This window comes from Giraffa tippelskirchi, chromosome 7, assembly GCF_054371585.1.
Source record: "Giraffa tippelskirchi isolate mGirTip1 chromosome 7, T2T-mGirTip1v1.2.pri, whole genome shotgun sequence".
NCBI lineage: Eukaryota > Metazoa > Chordata > Mammalia > Artiodactyla > Giraffidae > Giraffa > Giraffa tippelskirchi.
In genome coordinates this window covers 49,541,833-49,561,393 of record NC_137281.1, presented here as the reverse complement: position 1 = coordinate 49,561,393, position 19,561 = coordinate 49,541,833, and the positions used below count along the sequence as shown (strand labels likewise).

Here is a 19,561-nt window from a genome sequence, read left to right as displayed (position 1 = left end):
ACTCAAGCTAAGTTCTACCAGCCTGGGGGATGGTGCTCGTGTGTCGGAGGACTGGTTGCTGCCTGTGAGTCTGAGTTTCTGGTGCCCAGGTGGACCTGTGGCTGGACGGCGTGTGGAGCTTGGCCGTTCGCTGCCGGGCCTGTCGGGGAGAGGACTTCAGGGCTGCTGCACCTGTGTTGCGAGTAAGCCAGAGTTTATGCACCCGGAGGACCATGTCCCCTTCAGAGTGGGCCTAGCAGCAGCCGGTGATCTGATGATGTCTCCAGGCCTTAAGACAGACCTGCCACTGGCCTCAGAGCAGGGTGAGCCCCTCTTTGGGCTGGCTGGGGTGAGGGAAGTAGCAGAGCTATTCCAAGACGGCAGACCTGCAAGGGCCACCCGCCCTGCACGGCCTCACCAGACCCCACAGCAGCCCGGCGGCTGACTCTGAAGGCGCCCTGCCTTCTCGTTTCCTGACTTGTCCACACGACGTCCTCAAGGATGACAGAATGAGGAGATGCAATAAAAGAAGCAAAATTAAACCCCAGACATTTCATTTGATTTGAACATTGCTTCTTTAGCGATTTGAGGTCTCAAGTTGCCCCCACAAATTCCTCAAAACAAGGTATGTGCTGCTGACACTTGGCTCTGCATTCCTCAGAGCAGTGATGACCAGAGTGATGACTGGCCACGCTTTCCCAAACACACCGTGCCACCCACCTCACCGGGCATTCTAGTGGATGCTGTTTCTTTGTGACTTAGTCTCAGTAGGTTTCTGATTTGGGGACTCGATCTCCCTCTTCCAGGTTATCCAGCTTGCTGGCCATAGTTGCTCACAGTGGTCTCGTGATCTTCCTCTGGCATCGGTTATAATGTATAGTCTTTCATTTCTAGTTTTATCAAGTCTGCACAGACCTATAACTAATGTGGAGATGGAGTCAGTGATGAAAGACCTCCCAACAAATAAAAGTCCAGGAATAGATGGCTTCACTGGTGAATCCCACCAAGCACTTAAGAGATTTTTAAAACTTGTTTTTATTTCCAAGTACACTAAAAAATTAAGGAAGCTTTAGGGCAAAGCTAAGTGAGACGAGGTGCATCAACTGAGAGTAAAATGTAAAATGTGGAAACGGCAACCTGTGTGAGCGCAACCTTGGTGCTGAGTCACGGGTCTCAGACGCTGCAGGGGCTCGGGACACTGCAGCTTGGGTGTGGTGTCCACGAGCCGAGGCAAAGCTGAGCATGGAAACACGCCCACAACCCACCAAGAACCAGCCACTGGACAAACTGCTGGACAATGTCAACTGGTGACTTTATTTCTTACAAAAGTTACATTGAAAGAAGAGGTTGAAAAGTCAAGTATACTTGATTTGCACATATTTGCCAAGTCTCACAGGATTCAACCACTTCGATAATTTTTATTGATAACCAGGATATACATATTAAAAGCCTCACACTGAAGCTCAGTACACACATCCAACCCCAGTGACAGATGTGCAAATGAGTGTGCAGAACAATCTCGGGAACTCCTGTCTCCTGTTTGTCCTCGGCTGTGACTCAGCACCCCCCCCTTCTGCAGTGACCAAGCCACCTCACCTCCACCCTGCAGCCCGTTCCCCTCGGCTGTGTCTGCTGTCAGGGTAGGCCCTCTGTGGTTCTGCGCCAGCCCTGATCAGAAATGGTGAAGCCCTGGTCAGGATAGAGGATGGGTTAATTCAAACAAAAGCAAAATGGCTCATGAGTGAGGAGAGAGGCGTGGAGACAAGGCGGGAGACACCCACTCTTCTCAGCGTGGAAGGGGGGCTCGGGACCCCGGACTGTGTCAGAGATGGTGGAATCCCATAAAACATGGACAAACCAGGCAAGTTTAAGGCGAATCCCCAGGGAGGGGAGCTGTTTGCTTTCTGGCATAATTTTAAGCTCTGCACCAAGGGTCCTATTTTATCACTTGTGACGTGAGTAGAGAAACAAACAAAATGATACCCCAAAAAGGTAAGAATTTAAAAATCAAACCAGTTGTTGCCATCCTGAATACTGTCTGCAAGCCAGGTCCACAGGGCTCCTGCCTCCAGGTCCCCTCCCTTTCTCAGGGCCTCGCCCGCCTCCCGCAGGGTCAGCTGCACAAGCCCAGGGCCACAGAGGGGCCGGTACACGGCTGATCCAGCCGGAGCCAAACAATGCAGTTCCAAAGCCCTGTCACACACTCCAGATTGTTAAACTAAACTGAAAACAGGAGGGAGGGCAACAGAGGACCACACAGGAATGACTGTTCTTTGGATCTCGATATTCTCCAGTATGCAATACATTCATGTAAACCCCACGGGAGGGGACCCCGCACAGCTCACCCCTCTTCCCTGAACATTGGTTTCTAAAAAATAGCTTGTTTGCAGCACACCCCCATGACACGTCGCCTGAACAACACGGCCCACTTTAAAACACACGTGCACGCACACACACGGACAACGCGAGGACTTGCTCATGGGGTCAGGGCCCACCGGCCCCAGGCCAGGAGCACAGTATAGCCCTGCTGCTCCCGTAGCCCCCACGGGCTCCTGCGTCCAGACCCCTCCTGGACCGAGGGGGCCCGAAGAGTCCCAGGGCCACTGACCGTGGCATTCCTGTCCACTGGACTGGCTTTTCTTCGTGACTGAGGAAAGCAGCTCGGCACATAGGATTCTAACAACCCGTGTAACAGCCCACACAGCTTCCTAGAAAACGCTGAGTGTGTTAACAGACTCCTGACTGTGCAGAGGGAATGACATCTGGCTTCTCCGTGCAGCCACATCCCTTCATTACTGGACAGTGACATCACTCGGGGAAATCTGCCGTCTGTGACCACAAGCGTGTGAAGCCCCGCTCGCTGCAGGCTGCTGGTCCACTAGCCCTCGGGGTCACAGGAGAGCTGTTGATACCCTTTCCAACCCCAGGTAAATTAGGTCAGTGGACAAGTTCTGGAGTGATGAGAGGGCCTCACACTGAGAACTCTGGGGCCCCTTTCCTGGGTCTCGTCTGCAGTCGCCTGAATCGGAAGCCGACGAAGGGGTTCATCCAGAGCAGCGAGGGGGGGCCTCCGAAGACGGACTTCATCCCCTCCCACCGCAGCCGCCGCTCCCACGTCGGCTTCTCGCTCTTCAGCCTCTCGATCTCCTGGGAGAGAAAGAAAAGCAGGTGGGCAGCAGCACTGGGAAAACCCTGGGCAGGTACTGAGCAGGAAGGGCAGGTGAGCGGGCACCACCCAACCGCACGTCCTGGTGCCAGTCCTGCGGGCCCCTGTGCAGCCACCGGGCCAGACCATGGCAGACAGTCTGGCAGACACGGCTGGGCAGGGGCCTCCAGGTGGGTGCGAAGCTCAGACAGCCCCAGGGGGCGCGAGGGGAGCCGGTCCTCCAGGCCAGGCATCAATCTTCTTTCCGCCCCAATCTTCTTTCCGGGTCTTACAAATATGTGTCAAATGCCTGCTCTAGGCCTTCAGCTGAAAGGCATGAAGGTGATCCAGTCCCTGTGACTCACTCAGCTGCCGAGGGCGGGGTCTCCGAGAAACGGGGCATTTGCTGGCTCCACCTGCCTGGCTCTGTCGACTTTCAAATCAAAGGGACCCTTGAGCCCCGAGCTGCGCCCGAGGAGAGGGACACAGGCAGTGATGCTGTCACGGTCCATCGGGGCTACCCTGCCCACCTCCCGGGGAGCACGCAAGCCCTTGTATCCACTGCCCACCCACTCCGGTGCAGAGGCCAAGCACACCCAGTGGAGGAGGGGCGTACCGTCTCATCATTGCATATGGAGTGGATCTGGGTGCCGAACATCACCGCGGTGAAAGTGAAAAACAGCAGACCCTCAAGGCACAGGAAGATTAACAGGATGACAGTGACCGGAGGGGAGAAGTCACTGCACTCTGCGAATAAGAGGGGGCTGGCTGTACTGCACGTCGGAGCACGCCCAGTGTCCCGAGCCGCAGGTGCGGGGGTCCAGCTCACGGAAGGGCCCCTTCTGCGCCACTGTCCACAGAAGCGAGCTCGTTTCGTTCACAGGCGCACCTGCTGTGCACCCGGGGCAGAGGGCGGCCCTACCAGGCCAGCATTCACGCCACCACGGTCTGGTTGGCAGATCTGAAATACCCTGTGTTTCCCCAGGTTTCTGTTGAGACTATTCGTGTACTGAACTGTGTATTAAGACACAACCAAAGCCAGAGAAGGCGGGAGTTGGCTGTGCCTGCACTTGTGAGCAGGCGTCACACAGGGCGCACACACAAGTGTGTGCCGCACGGCTCGTCCTGCCTCATCTGATGGCCCTGAATGATGCCTGGCCCGTGGCCAGAGCACACGCCAGGCCCGCGGGGACAATACAACTTTTTACCCAGTCTCAGACGTCTGCAGGATACAAATGGAACTCAGCAAAAACTATTAGCTGACTAAGGAAGACCGATTGTATATATGTATATATTTAAATATATGGCTTCCTCATACTAGCTAAATGGCAGTGTGAGAACTTGCCCATATTCTCCTCTTAATTCCTGAAACAACTGCGAGGACTTCCTCTGAAATCGGAGGCCCCTTCCTCCCTCTCCCCTCACTGCGTGCACGAGTGAGAGGAGCCGCCCACCCAGGCCTACCTGTCCACTGTCCTCGGACGCAGGCAATGAACTGCAGCCCGCAGAGGACCAACGCGTGCACGGATGCCAGAGCGATATACATCTGCAGGGAGACACCGGTCAGCACAGTGTCAGGACCCGAGGGCACAGACCCACGCGTCCACTCCTCCATCTCAGACTCAGTGAGGGTGTGGGAAGTGGGCAGTAGCAATGAGGGGGAGCAGGTGACATGCCTCCTCGCGGTCACTCGCGACCAAGGACAGTAATCTCGCAGACTGACACACCGCGGGGAAACAAGTTCTAGTGACAACAGTGGGTCAGGGTATCCAGGAGAGAGTTAAATCACAGTGAACACCTGGAGCAACACAGGGAACACACACTCGTCTGCTGGGCCCCCACCAGCGACAGCACAGTTGTAATCTGAACCCCAGAGAAGGGACTGCAGGTCTGATGTCAGAATAAACAGTACACTTGTTCCAGGTAGGACTGTAGATAAAGAATTAAGACTCAACACAAGTCACTACATGAGTAGTATCTTTACTCACAGTGAAGAGCACAAAAAATCGCTGATTCTTTTCTCCGACACAGTTGTTCACCCACGGGCAGTGATGGTCCATTTTCCGAATACATCTTTTGCAAATACTGAAAAGGAGAAGTTAGATTTTCACTATTATGTGCTCTGAGGAAACACCATCCACTGAAAACAGCTCTGCTAAGAGGCCACCCGGGGTGATCCTGACCCAGGGACGGTGGGTGCTCAGGCTGCCCTAAGGATGGGGGTCCCTCCAGTGGTGGGTATTCAGGCCGCCTGGAAGTGGGTTCCCTGCTATCAGTCTTGGGCGCTCAGGCCCCCCTGGGGCAGAGCCGCCGTGCCTGCAGTGGTGGGCGCGCTCAGGCTTGATGCAGCAGCACTTGGGACACTTGTAGATCACCTCTCCCGGCTTCAGCTGCAGGCTCTCCATGTACTCTTTCGTAGCGTTTCCTTTGGGTACTGCCCCCTATGGTTTAATAACAATGTATTTTAGCTGGAAGGAACGAAGTTTTAAGAAAGAAAAAAAAACAGTAAATTTAGGAATTTGTCTTAGGTGTTATTTATAATGCTGTCGTTGCCACTTATATCAATGTGGAAAACAGCTTTTACTCATGTAACGTAGGACCAGAAGTTTTGTTTTCATGAAAAATAAAATAAGCTGTAAAATGAACTCAAATAGCACATTATCCTTTATAATTTGGCGAGTCACCTGGATTTTTCCAATTTCATGAAGGACATGCTGGCTGTGTTTGCTCAGCCACTCCCCCTCCACCCTGGGCAGCCGGCTCTGCCAACACTCCTGGGCAGGGTGTCCCTGATAAGCACACCCACAGGTTTCCTATCAGCTGCAGCAGGGGGTGCACAAAACAGTCTTAAAAAGGACTTTATCTCGTGTTTTAAAGTTACATAATGCTTCCCTGCAGACCTATCACAGAGGAGCCTGGGGAGCGTGGCCCTGGGCCCCTGACCCACCAGGTGTCCGGCCCCAGGGGTGGGAGTAGCTACCGGGCTCTCACAGGGTGTCCACGCGAGCCCCCAGCAATGGGGCGCTGCAGAGGGCCAGGGAGCCCTGTGTGCTGGGTGGCCATGGGCCTAAGCAGGCTGCAGGGCGCAGGGTTTGCTCTCTGGGCAGTGGACACAGGCAGTGAAAATCATGTCTGGGAGGTCATTCTGGGCGTCATGGCCGTGTGGACGAGGAACAGGCCTGGGTCTAGTTTCCGTGTCCATGGGGCTTGTGTTCCACACAGAAACGTGTGTTTCTGGAGAAGGAGCCCCACTAGGGAGGGGAGAGCAGGCCTGTAGGGACAGAAAGGGCAGGGGAGACAGCAGGGGCACCACTGTCAGCAGGGGTAAAGACAGGCAGAGCCCACTGCCGGGGACGCAGGGGCCGAGCCCAGCTCTGCGCGGCCGGGGCCGACACCACGTCTGCAGAGCCCAGAGGGTGCGTGTGAAGACCGAGGACCACTGGGCTCCAAGGCCCCCGGGAGCTGGGCAGGCAGCCGTATCGCCAGAAGGAAGTGAGGCTCCCCCAGGTGCCCTGCGAGGTTGGGGGGGTCACAGGTTCCATAGGAAGAAAGGGACCAGGTTTAGGAGCACCAGGTTTAGGTTTAGCTCTCATGGACATGCACTCGCTGCTGCACAGTAAGGCACGTGACCCCCTACCCCACCCACCCACTTCAGAGCGCTCCTACATGCTCAGAGGACAGATGTGCAGCCTGAGGGGGGGACGCATCAGGTTGACACGTGGTGACTGGACGGCGAGGAGATGAACGCATTTTCTGGTCCTTTTTATGGCTCAGAGCCCTGGGCAGCTGCCCTGGTCCCCCTCGGGGCTGCCTGATGACTCCCGCAGGTCCCCGCAGCTGGTGACCTGTGCTTGATTCTGTCGCTGGAGACATGCTCTCCCAGGCCAAGCGTGGAGCAGAAGGGCCAGCCTGGGTCCCCTAGGCCGGAGTCTTGCCAAGACACACAGCAGGAGTGCCTGCTTCCTCCACACCAGTTGGGCCCCTCTTCACCCCACCAAAGAAACCTCCTGGATACCTGAGGCATGTTCCTCAAGCTCACGTTCGCATTCCAACCATCTGCAGGGCATGTTTTTTCGTCGGAATCTCCCCAGAACCGTGGTCCCCAGCCCCGCGTCCCACCCCAGTGTAGCCTAGGCACTCTTCTGGGCACAGTCCTCCTGATGGCTTCACTGCAACCTCTCCTGGCGCCCGACCTCTAATCCGCGCTCCCTGAATACACCCTGATAGCACTTCCATCTGGGGGCCATGTGTGCTCCAGGGACGCTGCGGACCAGGCCGCCAGCCTGTGCCCAGGAACTCGAACCCCAAGGCCACGGGATGGAGGCCCTCCAGCCACAGCCCGGACCTGGCAGGAAAACCCAGCGAGGGCGGGCACTCACGGGGTCGGTGAGCATGGTCCGCAAGTGAGACGACAGGGCGAGCACCGCCAGGCAGTTGAAGACCACCCCGTTGACCACGGAGTACCAGAAGTCCTTGGAGGGCAGCAGCATGACGAACGTGACCACGAAGTCCGCGTACACGACCAGCAGCCACGTCAGCACGGCGCAGATCATGCCGCAGCCGTCGCGGATGAACCACACCCTGTCGGCTGCGTCGGCCTCGGCGGGAGAGGAGACCGCGGAGTCGTAGCTGTCATTCTCGGTTAGCAGAGGGTGGTGCTCGACGTCCCGCAGCCGGTGTCCTGAGGACGGCATGGTTTCCCTGGGGGAAGGGGAGAGGGGACACACGGTCACCGAGGCTGCCCAGCCATGCCTCAGGAGGACGACGCAGGGCGAGGGCCAGATGTACACTGCGGAGCCCAGGCTCTGAGCCCGAGGGGAGGAGGCCTGGGCACCCCCGCTGCCCACGCAGAACCCAGAGCCTGCGCGGGTCAGCGGCTAAGAAGCTGGCGGACAGGCGACTCCTGCTGCTCGTGTCCACGCTGGCCCCGGACGCGGAGCGCAGGGTTCTCGCCCGATGGCTCTCCATCTCACTCTGCGCGTGCTCTCCCTGCCCCCGAGTTCTAACTCTCGGACAATGGGTGAGCATGTTTTCGAGGCAGGCTCCCATTTTAATCTCCATCTTCTTTATGCTGTTCCTAGAATGCCCTTCCTCTCTCATTCTTTCAGCAGTTTCCCTCACTCACTGGTCTGTTCTTTTGACAACTCTCCCACATTTCCTGGGAAATTACCTGATAGGTGAGAACATGTAGGGTCAGAAACTAAAGATAAACTTGCACTTTTTCTCGTAAACATTCTGCTGCTTCTTTACTCCTATAACCTCCTCTCATTTACAACCAGATGCAACAGCGTGAAGTTGGTCCCTCTCTCAGATCTGGTGAGTCGCCTGGTGATTGCCACACAAGCTTCCTAGTGGGTCATACACGTCCACCAAGGCTGAGAAAGCCCTCTGGCGAGAATCCCTCTGCTGCATGGCTACTCCTCAGGTAGGACGCAGGCTATGAGAAATGGCACCTGGGTGCTGGGCAGGGAGCAGGGCCATGTGTCCAGAGATGGAAGAGCCTTTTTTCAGAGCACAGCTGTCTGGTCCAGAAATAGGGGCACAGATGGCAGCTCTGACTATGAGGAAGAGTGTGCACAGACCAACCCAGAGGGGGTGGAGGGGTGGGCTGGGATCATCCCAGAAGCACATTAGGGTCCTACTGTGTGCCTCAGAGCCAGACGTGTAAAACCCACTCGAAGGCAGAGGGAAGACAAGTCTGATACCCCACAGTTGCTTCAAGATTTTCAAGAAAGCAGTCCATGAATGCGGGGAGGCCGGGCTGCATACACTGGGCTCTCTGTGACCAAGCGCAGGTGCCTTCTACTGAGTCACAGCACCTATGCTGCATCAGTGCAACAGGAAGGGAGGGGAGGAAACGAAGAAACTGCTCCCTCAGGCTCAACTCAGCTACAGACACTGGGGACACGAGAGCAAATGGCACAGCAACTGGCGCCGCGACGCCAGGGCGAGGGCGCAGCCTCACTCTGCAGCGACACCGTCTTCCACGGAAGGCTCTGGAAAGTTGCCTGAGAGAAACCCGAAAGCACAGTGTGTTGACCGACGGCCAAGCAGATGTCACATCATCGGTTTTCTACTTCCGTGGCTAGTTTAATGGGATTCTGTCTACACCCCTGAACCTGTTTCTCTTCGTGGTAAATCAAGCCTCGCTTCCCAGAACACCAGGAGCAGCACTGCAGATCTCCACTGTTTAAGGGACAGCCATTCAAGCAAAACCTTTCCAGAGATGTAGACAGGAGAACAACCCTCATCTTCTAACTCCTGCTAATAATCGGGATCTCGCTCGAGGGACACAGTCTCCTCTTAGAGTAGGTGGTCAGCAAACCACTGACAGGAGGTGACCATTAACCATCAGCAGGGTACAAGTTAGTGTGAGCAATTAGAGAGGAGGCAGTGATCATATACCTAAGGAAACGCTTACCTCACAAATTATTACTAGACATTACTTGAACACTTTGTGCCTTTTCTTCAGGATCTTAAGGTGCATACTGTCCTATGTGATAGGATCTGAAAGATAATAAAATCTAATTAGAAAAGCTGCTTGTTCTGTCATTCAGAACTATCTTTAACTATGAAATCATGACTCCTGTAGGTTTTCATTACTAGTAAATTGACACAATCCTGAAAATTTTAAACCTGTCCATTTTACCCCCGTTACTTTAGCCCCGGTTTTAAATAAAACCTGTAAGCCAAAATCCCTTGAGAAAGAGCCCTGGGGATAATCCAGACCAAATCTAGTCAACCTGCATTTCAACAGGTAACCCTTTTACCAGCCACAGCCAAGGAATTGCAGCAAAGAGTGAGAGGTGAGAGGTGCACCAGGGCGGCAGGTGGAAGGGGCTGCGGGGGAGGGGCACAGTGCAGGAGTGAGCAGGCGGGACTGGGGAGGAGCGGCCTAGGGGCATCTCCCACTGGGCTCACTGGCAGGTGGGCGAGGAGACACAGCCTTCCTGGAAGCACTCATCTGGCCCAAGAAGAAAGGCCGACTGACACCACCAGGTGGGGGCATTCCCCCAGAGAGGTCAGACTGCTGCCAGGGCTCCCCAAGGGCAGGGCCGCCAGAGCACAGCTGACCACGGACACAGCCCCCTCCACGGGCTTCAGATCTCATTCATAAATGTGAGCAAACAGCCAACACTCAGATATTTTGGAGAAAGCCCCAGCCAGGTCTCATGAGAGACAGAGCCCCAGAAAGAAACCAGAGGGAAACAGGAGTTGAGAGCAGGTATAATGCACAGGGAAGAAAACCGAAGAAATGACAGACTGCATTTGTGAGACAAAGAGGAACATTCTGAGAACTTCCTACTTATTGAAAAATAAAAATATGATAGAATTTTAAAATCTTAAAAACAGGATTGGAAGGGAGAGTGGGAAGCCTCCCAGAAAGGAGAATTAAACAAAAAGGAGGCAGGGGAAATAAATTAGGAGTTTGAGATTAAGAGATACACGCTACCATATAGAAACTAGATAAGCAACAAGGACCCGCTGTATAACACAGGGAACTGCATTTGATACCTTGTAAGAATGATAATGGCAAAGAATCTGGAAAAGAATACACACACGTGCGCATGCATATATATATATATATATATATAAAAATATATATAAATGAAATCACTTTGCTGTACACCTGAAACTGACACAAAATTGTAAATCAACTAAAAAACTAAAAAAAAAAAAAAAAAGGTCAGAAAGACCATAGGAGAGAAAAGGAATCAGAGGACCAACTTCCAAACAACGAGATGTCTGGCAAAGGCAGCCCCCAACCGAGACGCCCTTCCTTGGCACAGCTCCACTCCCGCCCCGGCCGCCGGCCCCGGCGCCTCAAGGCCTGTCCGCTCCGTTTGCATCCGGTGTCCTACCAGTGTAACACTTCTCTGCTGGGCAAACCCTCGGCGGCTGTCTGTTTTCTGAAACCAAGACCCCTGACTTAAGACGCCACAGGGTTGGCGTGGAGGACGACAGGGCACTGGTGGGACTGAGGAGCAGGCAGGCTAAGCTTCCCTGGTCTCCTCCATGGAACGGGTTCTGGGTCCCCCCAAGAACCCCAGGCTGCTCGCCGCTTCCTGGCCACGCGCACCCCCTTCTGCTGTGCTGGCTCTGAGGTGAGGCTCCCCTGCCTGCCCCCCATGCTGAGCTGGACAACCTCCTGCCCACAGCCAGCGCTGGCCCGCACACCAAGGTTCTCTAGTGTACCTGTGACTCTGAGTCCCTTCGGAACTCTTTTAGGAACAAATGTGGCCGTGAAACACAAGCTGCTTAAACTAAAGTAGGTGACTTTCTTTTTGATAACTGTATTTATAATTTTACGTGTTTATTTTTCGCTGTGCTGGGTCTTCGTCACTGTGCAGGCTTTCCTCTAGTTGCAGAGAGCAGGGGGTACTCTCTAGTTGGGGCGCATGGGATTCATTGCCGAGGCTTCTCTTCTTGCAGGACACGGGCTCTACAGCATGTGGGCCTCAGCAGTTGCGGCTCCCTGGCTCCAGAGCACAGGCTCAGGAGTGGTGGTGCTTGGGCTTAGTTGCTCCACAGCATGACGGATCTTCCCAGATCAGGGATTGAACCCATGTCTCCTGCATTGGCGGGCGGATTCTTTAACCACTGAGTCACCAGGGAAGCCCAGAGGTGACTTTTAAAATATGGCATTTACCTATACTGAAAGTGAAGTCGCTCAGTCGTGTCCGACTCTTTGCGACCCTGTGGCCTGTAGCCTACCAGGCTCCTCTCTCCATGGGGATTCTCCAGGCAAGAATACTGGAGTGGGTTGCCATTTTCAAATATCTATGCAGTAGCCAGCAACTTTGAATGCCGAATAACATGCTGAACCAGTAATGCCTAATTATCCTTAGTAATATCTTCCACTTTTCATTCACATTCATTCTGAATATCTTCAAACGAGCTTATGTTAGCACTGTTTTAAAAGAAAACTGACTCTGCAAACCACACATCAATGTATCCCAGGCCTTGGGCCTAAGCAGAATCTCTACAATGAGGCCAAATCCCCAGTTACTTTCATAAATTTTAAAAAGTAACCAACACAGCAACCACTTTTGGAAAGCGGTCTGGCACTTTCTCCGAGTTAAACCAACACCCGCCCTGTGACTCGGAAATTCCACTTCTAGGTATTTACCTCAAGGTGAAAGTGACCCGGGCTTCCCAGGTGGCTCAGTGGTAAAGAATCCGCCTGCCAATGCAGGTTTGATTCCTGGGTCAGGACAATCCCCTGGAGAAGGAAATGGCAACCCACTCCAGTATTCTTGCCTGGGAAATTCCACACAGAGAGGAGCCTGGCGGGCCACAGTCCGTGGGTTTGCAGAGTCGGACACGACTGAGTGAGCATGCACGCGTGAGTATGAACATGAAACATGTACAGAACTGTTCACAGCTGCTCCGTTCATCACACCCACCGAACCAGAAAACCCAAATACCCCTCACCAGGGGATGAACAAACCAACCATGGTTACTCATACAATGCATACGAAAAAATAGGGGGAGGTTAGATACACGCAGCAACGTGGCTAAGTGAAAGAAACCAAACACAGAAGAATGTATTCGGTAGGAGTCAATCTCCATGGGCCTCTAACCAAGCGAAGCTAATGTACTTTGAAAGAACTCAGAATGGGGCTGGATCACAGGTGAGAAGGACAGAGACCCCAAGGCAGCTTTCTGATTTGATGCAAAGTCCCCTGTGTGGACAGGGCAGCAGGCTACACAGACACAGGCACGGTCAGGACAAAACTCAACAAACTGTTAAAACAGGACAGTTAAGGGCCTTCCCTGGTGGTCCAGTGGCTAGGACGCCACTCCTAAGATAGGGGGCCTGGGTTCAGTCCCTGGTCAGAGAACTAGATCCTGCATGCCGCAACGAAGACTCAGCACAGCCGAATACATATTTTAAAATAAAACAAAAAATTATACACTTAAAATTGTCCGTTTCATTTTACATGAATTATTCCTCAACTAAAAAATGAAGAGAAAATATAACCAGCATAGGTTCGTGTGCAGGTGTGAAGGGTGTGGTAACAGCCGAGTTTTAGGTGCTCTCCCTGCAGACAGTGCCTTCTGAGCCAGGTCCTGTCTCAGTTTACCCTTAACAGTATCTGTGGGCAAGGGTCTTATTAATCTTCTTCCCCTAATGTTTTTTCCTCATGCCTATAGACAGAAAATGCATCTCATAAACAAACTGAAAACAAGTAAACAAAAGACATCAGTATTCTTTGGTGATCAGTTGCTACTGCAGTAACAGGAATGTCTACCCTAGAGTCTGCTGTTCATGTTTACATTAGCGCGCTGCTTTTACACTCAGCATTGTTCTACTCTTCAGACACCCACTGCTGACCTATAAAAAAGAGCAGTAAGCAAATCTCTGCCTCGGGCACAGAGGCGGCGTGAGATCTGAGATCTGCTGCCTTCAGACGTGGGGGCGGGGCCCGCAGGACGCTCGACCACAGACAGGCCCCCAGGCCACGAGGGCTCGCCCACCAGAGACAGGAACCAGCCTGCTAAGCGGTGTCTCGGTGCTTTCCCCCAGTGACAGGCAGAGGGTGAGGACGGAGAGAGCCGACAACAGCTTCTCCTGTCCAGAGGAACAGAAAGGGGTCCACCAGGAAGGCAACGGTGCAAGAGGCACGGAGGCAGGAAAGGGAACCCCGGGCTGCAGCTCCTCCCCCACCCCCCCCACCCCCCCCCCCCGCCCCCAGCATAAGGTGGGCAGGGAAGGGGGCTGGGGCCGCCCACGAAGTACCCAAAGGCCATGCTAGGGAGTCTGGAATTCCCCCACTTCTTTCTGCAAAGGTAGACACCGGGGCTTTGGTAAACAGATGTTTTAGAGCCATCACTGACCAAGTACGACTGGGATGGGAGGAGCAAGGCAGGCAACCAGGAGGGACTGCCAGGACCCAGAGCAGAGCCAGGAGGGAGCAGATGGGGGCAGGCACAGGATGGCTGGAGCAGTCAGCACACAGGCCTGGAGGGTGGGCTCGGGAGCCAGGTGGGCCTGAGGCTGGGTCAGCAGGGGCAGTGTGATTTATCCTCTTTAATGATCCGCCCTGGTACGTTTTCCGTCATTTGGTCTAAAGTTCATTCTCTGGATTTCATGTTACTTTCTCAACTTACTATGATGTAAGAGAAATAATTATGACTAAAAAATAAGCTTCCAGGGGAATTTGAGGAAGTCCCAAGGAGGTGCCACCACCAGGGATAACGGGAAGATGTCACACGTGGCCCCGCAAATGGGCTGTTCCGTAGCAGGGGAGGCTTAGAAGGGCAGCACGCCTGCAGCCAGGTGTACGTGAGCCAGCACAGGCCTGGGTGAGGTGGGGAGACTACAGACACAGGCTCCTCACTGAGCTGGTGAGGAGAGGAGCGTGCAGATCACCCAGCCCAGTGCATTCACTGCAGCTGCAATGATGTTCTTAAATGTTCTTTCCATCCATTTGCAATCATGAAAGATTTAGTTCGGGCTTTGAAACCAGACCAATAATGTATGCCATATGAACCGCTATTTTCTTCTCAAATTACTGAAGCTGAAGATCAGAATATTAACCTTTGAGGGGAAAAAAAACAACAGACTGAAGCCAAGTCTCAGTGGTATGCTGGCACATTGGCCATTCTGTGAACAGTAAACTTATGCAACCTTTCTCGAAAGGTCTTTCATACTAGAACAAAAGAGGACGAACTGAGAAACACAGAAGGAGCCAAGGCTCTCAGTGGAGGTGGGGGCGACACTGGCTTCTTCCCCTTCCCTGCCAGCCATTCCCAGACTCCTGGCAGCCCTTCTCCTCCACAGACACCTCTGTGTTGGGGTGCTCAGGCGGGGTCTTGGGTTTTCCTCGTTAGCTGTGTGCTCTCCAAATGATCTCCAAGAGCTCAGTTCTGTGAAGTTAGAGAACATGCATGTGGGAAACCCCCAAACGAAGAATGTGCTGTTGAGTGTCTCTGACCGGTTACTCGACAACTCCACAGTCAGGTCAAAGCAGAAACCCCTCCACCCACCAAACTGTCGGGACCCCACCTTCTCATCTTGATAAACGGCACCTGCATCACCATCTAGTTGCCAAAGTCAAAAATCAGGACACACCTTTCATTTCAGTTTTCTCCCCTGGCTCCCCACATTTCACCCATCAGCAGGTCCCGTGGGCTCGACTTTCAAAACCCGCCTAGATGTGAGTGACCCTCCATCAGCCTGCCTAGCCCGATCAAGGCTCAGGAGCCCTCACCTGGGCTGCATGAACCAGCACTGTCATACACTCGCAGCCTCTGTGCACCCTCCAATCCACGCCCCGGCCCCTAACCCATTCCCTGCTCAGTATCCGGAGCCAGTTTTAACAGAGAGAAGTCAGACCCTGCCACTCCCTGGTCTATCAAAACCAGCCAGGGGCGGCCTCTACGGTTAGAACAAAACCCCCAGGCCTCCTGTGTGGCTGCACAGCCTTACAGCCCGGGGCCAGCGGACCTCACCTCTCACCTCCCTCCCACCCTGGCTGTCTCGTTCTGCTGTCATCACTTCAATGGAATGTTCTACTCATTTCCCCCGCATACCCTGAACTCTCCAAATACCTGTTGAGTGAGAGAAGAAAAAGTAAAACTGAAGCCCACAGGAACAGGAAAGGAACAGGGAAAAGTCAAAGTGGGAGCCTAGGGTGGGGTAACGTGGACAGGTTAGGACCGGGGCGAAGGGCGGGGAAGAGACCCCCAGTAGCAGGGTTTATTCTGAGTGCGTCACTAGGAGTGCACAGACTGCAGGAAGCAGCCTCAAAGCCACATGGACAAAATACCAAAGCTCCCACCTTTATCCTCCTACCACAGCCACAGCCTGTTAGTCAAGTGGGGGTCTGTTTAAGAAAAAAGAAACTTCGGAGTTTTGACTCCAAAACCCATGTTCTTCCACTAAAACACACGGCCTCCCAGAGCACTTGGTTTTAGAAAATGCATTCTGTAACAGAGTAAGTTTTGGAAATACAGAACGCTAAGAATTAAAAGCATTTCAACCAAGATAACGCTGTAAAAGTCTGTCTCAAGAGAAGCTGGAAGCCTCTCTATCCTGACCGCTCCTGCTAATTACCGGGCTGCACACGTACTGTGCCCTCTCCCAGAACGACCTAAACTGCCGGCTTGAGAGAGCCGGCCTCTCCTCCCATTAACTGATAATGCTCCCCGCACAACCACGGTTTACTGCGCACCTTCCCCTCGAGACCCAAGTCCTCCTCCCCATCACCCCTCCTCCCAGCTGCTGACACGCTGTTACTGCTCAGCCCTTTCCCTGCCCACCTTCCCACACCCAAGCTTAGGCTCCCTCACCTCTGGCTGTCCCTCTGCAGAATCCTAACCGACAGAGGGGCCAAACCTTGGGGCCATGGCATTCAGGGCTCCACTGAATCTGGCTCCTGGGCCTCTCCGGGCTCTTCACCCAGCCTTTCCGCTGTTTCCCTGCTGTGTCCGTGGACCCTCCACCCCCTCCAGTGCTTCTGCTCCTGCTGTCTCCTCCGTTTAGAAGACTCCCACTCTGCCCAGCAAGATCATTCATTCACCAAACATTTACCAAGCACCCAAGACATACCAAGCACTGCAGGATAACCAAGTGTTTTCAAAACTATGAGGTGCTGCACCGATATAAGGCATTATCCTGGCCCCATGAGGAGTCTGGATTTTATCAGACAATTAATAAAATTCTGCTGGTGCTTTTTCAAGAATGGAATCAAACAGTAATCGAGACAAGAACATGTCTGTAGATAGAGGCAAAGAAGTGGGTGAAAGAGAAAAAAAAAATCTGAGACGAGTGACGAAATGCCATCCCAGAACAGGCAAACCAAAGTACAGACACGTTAAACTGTTCCCTCTAGACTTTGTAGCTGACCAGCTCTGCAGGTGGCCCAGCTGTCCTTGGGTGCTACAGCTGAAGGGTCACACACAAGTTGTTAACGTGACACTGGCTTTGGGGACAAAAGGGAGCAAGAATAAGTGTATGGGACTCTATATCTTATGCTCTGCTCTAGTGTTTGACTTTTTTTTAAACAAAACAAGCATGTATTAATTTTATAATTAAACCATTACTTTAGGGAATTCCCTGGCAGTTCAGTGGTTAGGACTCTGTGCTTTCACTGCTTAGAGCATGGGTTCAATTCCTGATTCAGGGAACTAAGGTCTCACAAGCTGCATGGTGTGGCCAAAAAATTAAATAAAATATTAAAGAAACATACCCCCCCCAAAAGACACTGATGCTGGAAAAGATTGAAGGCGGGAGGAGAAGGGGATGACAGAGGATCAGATGGTTGGATGGCATCATGGACTCAATGGACATAAGTTTGACTAAGCTCCAGGAGTTGGTGATGGGACAGGGAAGCCCAATGTGCTGCAGTCCACGGGGTTGCAAAGAGTCGGACATGACTGAGCAACTGAGCTGACTGACCCCCAAAAAGCTGCTTCAAGAAAACTATCCTTTGAGCTGTTCAGCATGGTCTGGAGCAGGGAAGGTCTGGAATCATTAGGAAACCTACTACTCAATTCATCCCAAGCATTAACTTCATATGTGAACTTACTGTTTGGTCCAGTTCCTCAAATTAACAAAGATGAATTACTTATGTCACCAAGGGGTCCAAGCCTGCAGGGAACAGTTTCAGTAAAAGTGGAGAGGCACGTCCAGACTTTTGACTGGCTCAAGACAGTTCTTACAGAGAGTTCCTTTCAGTACTTTCTCTCTCACTGAGGTCATTCTAGTCATGCCAGTATTTCCCAATTCACTCACTGTAATCGAGGCAGGTTCTGAGTCACCGGTTAAAAAAAAAAACTTCTGTATACACGTCTACTCACTTGACTTTGACGTGAGATGTGTGCAGAGAGTTCCAGCTGTTGTTTTATGAATTCTTTAGGAAATTACCTTCATTTAGTCTCATTCTCCTCCACCTCACAACTCAAAAGTCAACCTACTAGCCTCACTCCGGAAAGTACACAATCCAAATAGCGTCCATCACTCCGACTCTTCCATTTTGACCAGAATGTTCAAGAGATGCGATTTAACATGTGTGTTCCATCCCATTTTTCAAATACCCCCAGAGACTTTCTCTTTAATCAAGTATCCCAACTTACTAACAAGCAAATTTAACAAGGTGACTTTCGTAAAAGTTGTAAGACAGTATCAAAAAACTAGGTCTGATTTTGAAAAAAATAAAGTTGTAAAGTATCAGAAGATTCAATTCACCATCTTTGAGGTGAATAGTCTAAGAAGGAATATATGTTGACGGAGATTTCTAGACCCTCGAGCAAGGGGCTAGAGATTGGCGGACAGGGGTCTAGCTTTCTAGACAGAGATTTGAGACAGTAGCAGTAAGACAGATAAATCTATGTGCATTAAGTACAAATGCTAAGCAGACTGCAAATGTTAAACACTGCAGCGTTGATTGGACTGCACTTTACAGGACCTGGTCAGCAAAAGAAGCTACAAAACAGCTATATGGACAGTTCTTACACTCACAAAACCGGTTACCCACAAGCCAATAAAGTGTCTCCATCCAACAGCGAAGAGAGACTTAGTTCCAGCAGCAATGACTCCTCAGGAGAGATGATTCTGGCTGCAGCAAGATTCAAACATTGCCCTGAAAGCTGACCTGACTGTCCCAGGTGGCCTGGTAGGTAACCCCCAAAAAGATCCTGGGCAGAGAAAGAGAAGAGGAGGGAGCTGGGCAAAGAACAAAAAAGAAAAGCTAAAAACGTATAAAGGAGTGAAGAACAGGGGCATTTGAGAAGCCATAGGCGATGTTTAAGAAAGCCCATTGTAAAGCATGCCCATAAACTACTCTTTACAGCTTACAGAGGGTTTATAGCTACTGTGTCTTCTGGCCCTAACAACAACCCCCTTATTAGCCATCAAAAGGAGAGAACTGTGGCTGGGAGAGCTGAGTGTCACGCCCAAGGTCAGGCAACAAGCTGGGGCTGCAATTCGGGCCCTAGCCCGAGAGGTGCACCAAGGAGTGACAAGGAGACGCCTGGCAGAGGAAAGAGTCGACCGTCGGCATAGAGGTGCCCCCGAGAGGCACTCGGGAAGGTCGCAGGTGCGGCGGGGCGCGGAGGAGCAGGCCAGAGCAAGGGGCCTGAGACTGGCGGACGGGGGACCCCGGAGCGGCCGGGAGAGCCGGGTGCCAGCAGCCCGCCCGACCCGGCCCGCCGCGCTCACCCGAGGCCCGGGCGGGGTCGCCCGGCGCTGCGGCTCCTCCCGATCGGCGGCGGCGGCGGCGGCGGCGGCGACTGCAGCGGCCGAGGCAGGGACGCATCATGCGGCCGCGCTCATGGCCGGGCCACGGCGGGCCCCGCGGCTCGGCTCGGTCCCGCCGGGCCGGTCGGAGGGGATCGGCCGCCCAGGGGGGACACGAGACCCGGAGGCCGGCCCGGGAAGAGCGGAGGCTCGACTCCCGGAAGTGAACCGCGCGGGGTTGGCGGCGCCGC

The 19,561-nt window shown here is 53.1% G+C and overlaps 1 protein-coding gene across 2 annotated transcripts; it reads right to left on the bottom strand.

Moving 5' to 3' along the window:
* Window positions 1–1,270: 1,270 nt before the first annotated feature.
* Window positions 1,271–19,540, bottom strand: ZDHHC7 (zDHHC palmitoyltransferase 7). 2 transcript variants are annotated; one of them, XM_081511573.1, is made up of 8 exons: window positions 19,293–19,540; window positions 9,546–9,631; window positions 7,504–7,825; window positions 5,441–5,565; window positions 5,113–5,209; window positions 4,589–4,670; window positions 3,741–3,871; window positions 1,271–3,126 (listed from the first exon to the last, which is right to left on the bottom strand). In XM_081511573.1, the coding sequence occupies exons 3-8, from the start codon at window positions 7,816–7,818 to the stop codon at window positions 2,950–2,952; spliced, it is 927 nt and encodes a 308-aa protein (XP_081367699.1). In that variant the 5' UTR covers window positions 7,819–7,825; window positions 9,546–9,631; window positions 19,293–19,540; the 3' UTR covers window positions 1,271–2,949. The 2 variants fall into 2 exon arrangements, with proteins under 2 accessions (XP_081367699.1, XP_081367700.1); XM_081511574.1 differs by lacking the exon at window positions 9,546–9,631.
* Window positions 19,541–19,561: the final 21 nt, after the last annotated feature.

Coding starts and splice junctions, on each gene's coding strand:
- ZDHHC7 (XM_081511573.1), bottom strand. CDS start 7,818: ATGCCGTCCTCAGGACACCGGCTGCGGGACGTCGAGCACCACCCTCTG. Junction 4,671..5,112: donor GATTTTTTGTGCTCTTCACT/GTGAGTAAAGAT, acceptor GTCTCCCTGCAG/ATGTATATCGCTCTGGCATC. Junction 3,872..4,588: donor CGTCCGAGGACAGTGGACAG/GTAGGCCTGGGT, acceptor TCTTATTCGCAG/AGTGCAGTGACTTCTCCCCT.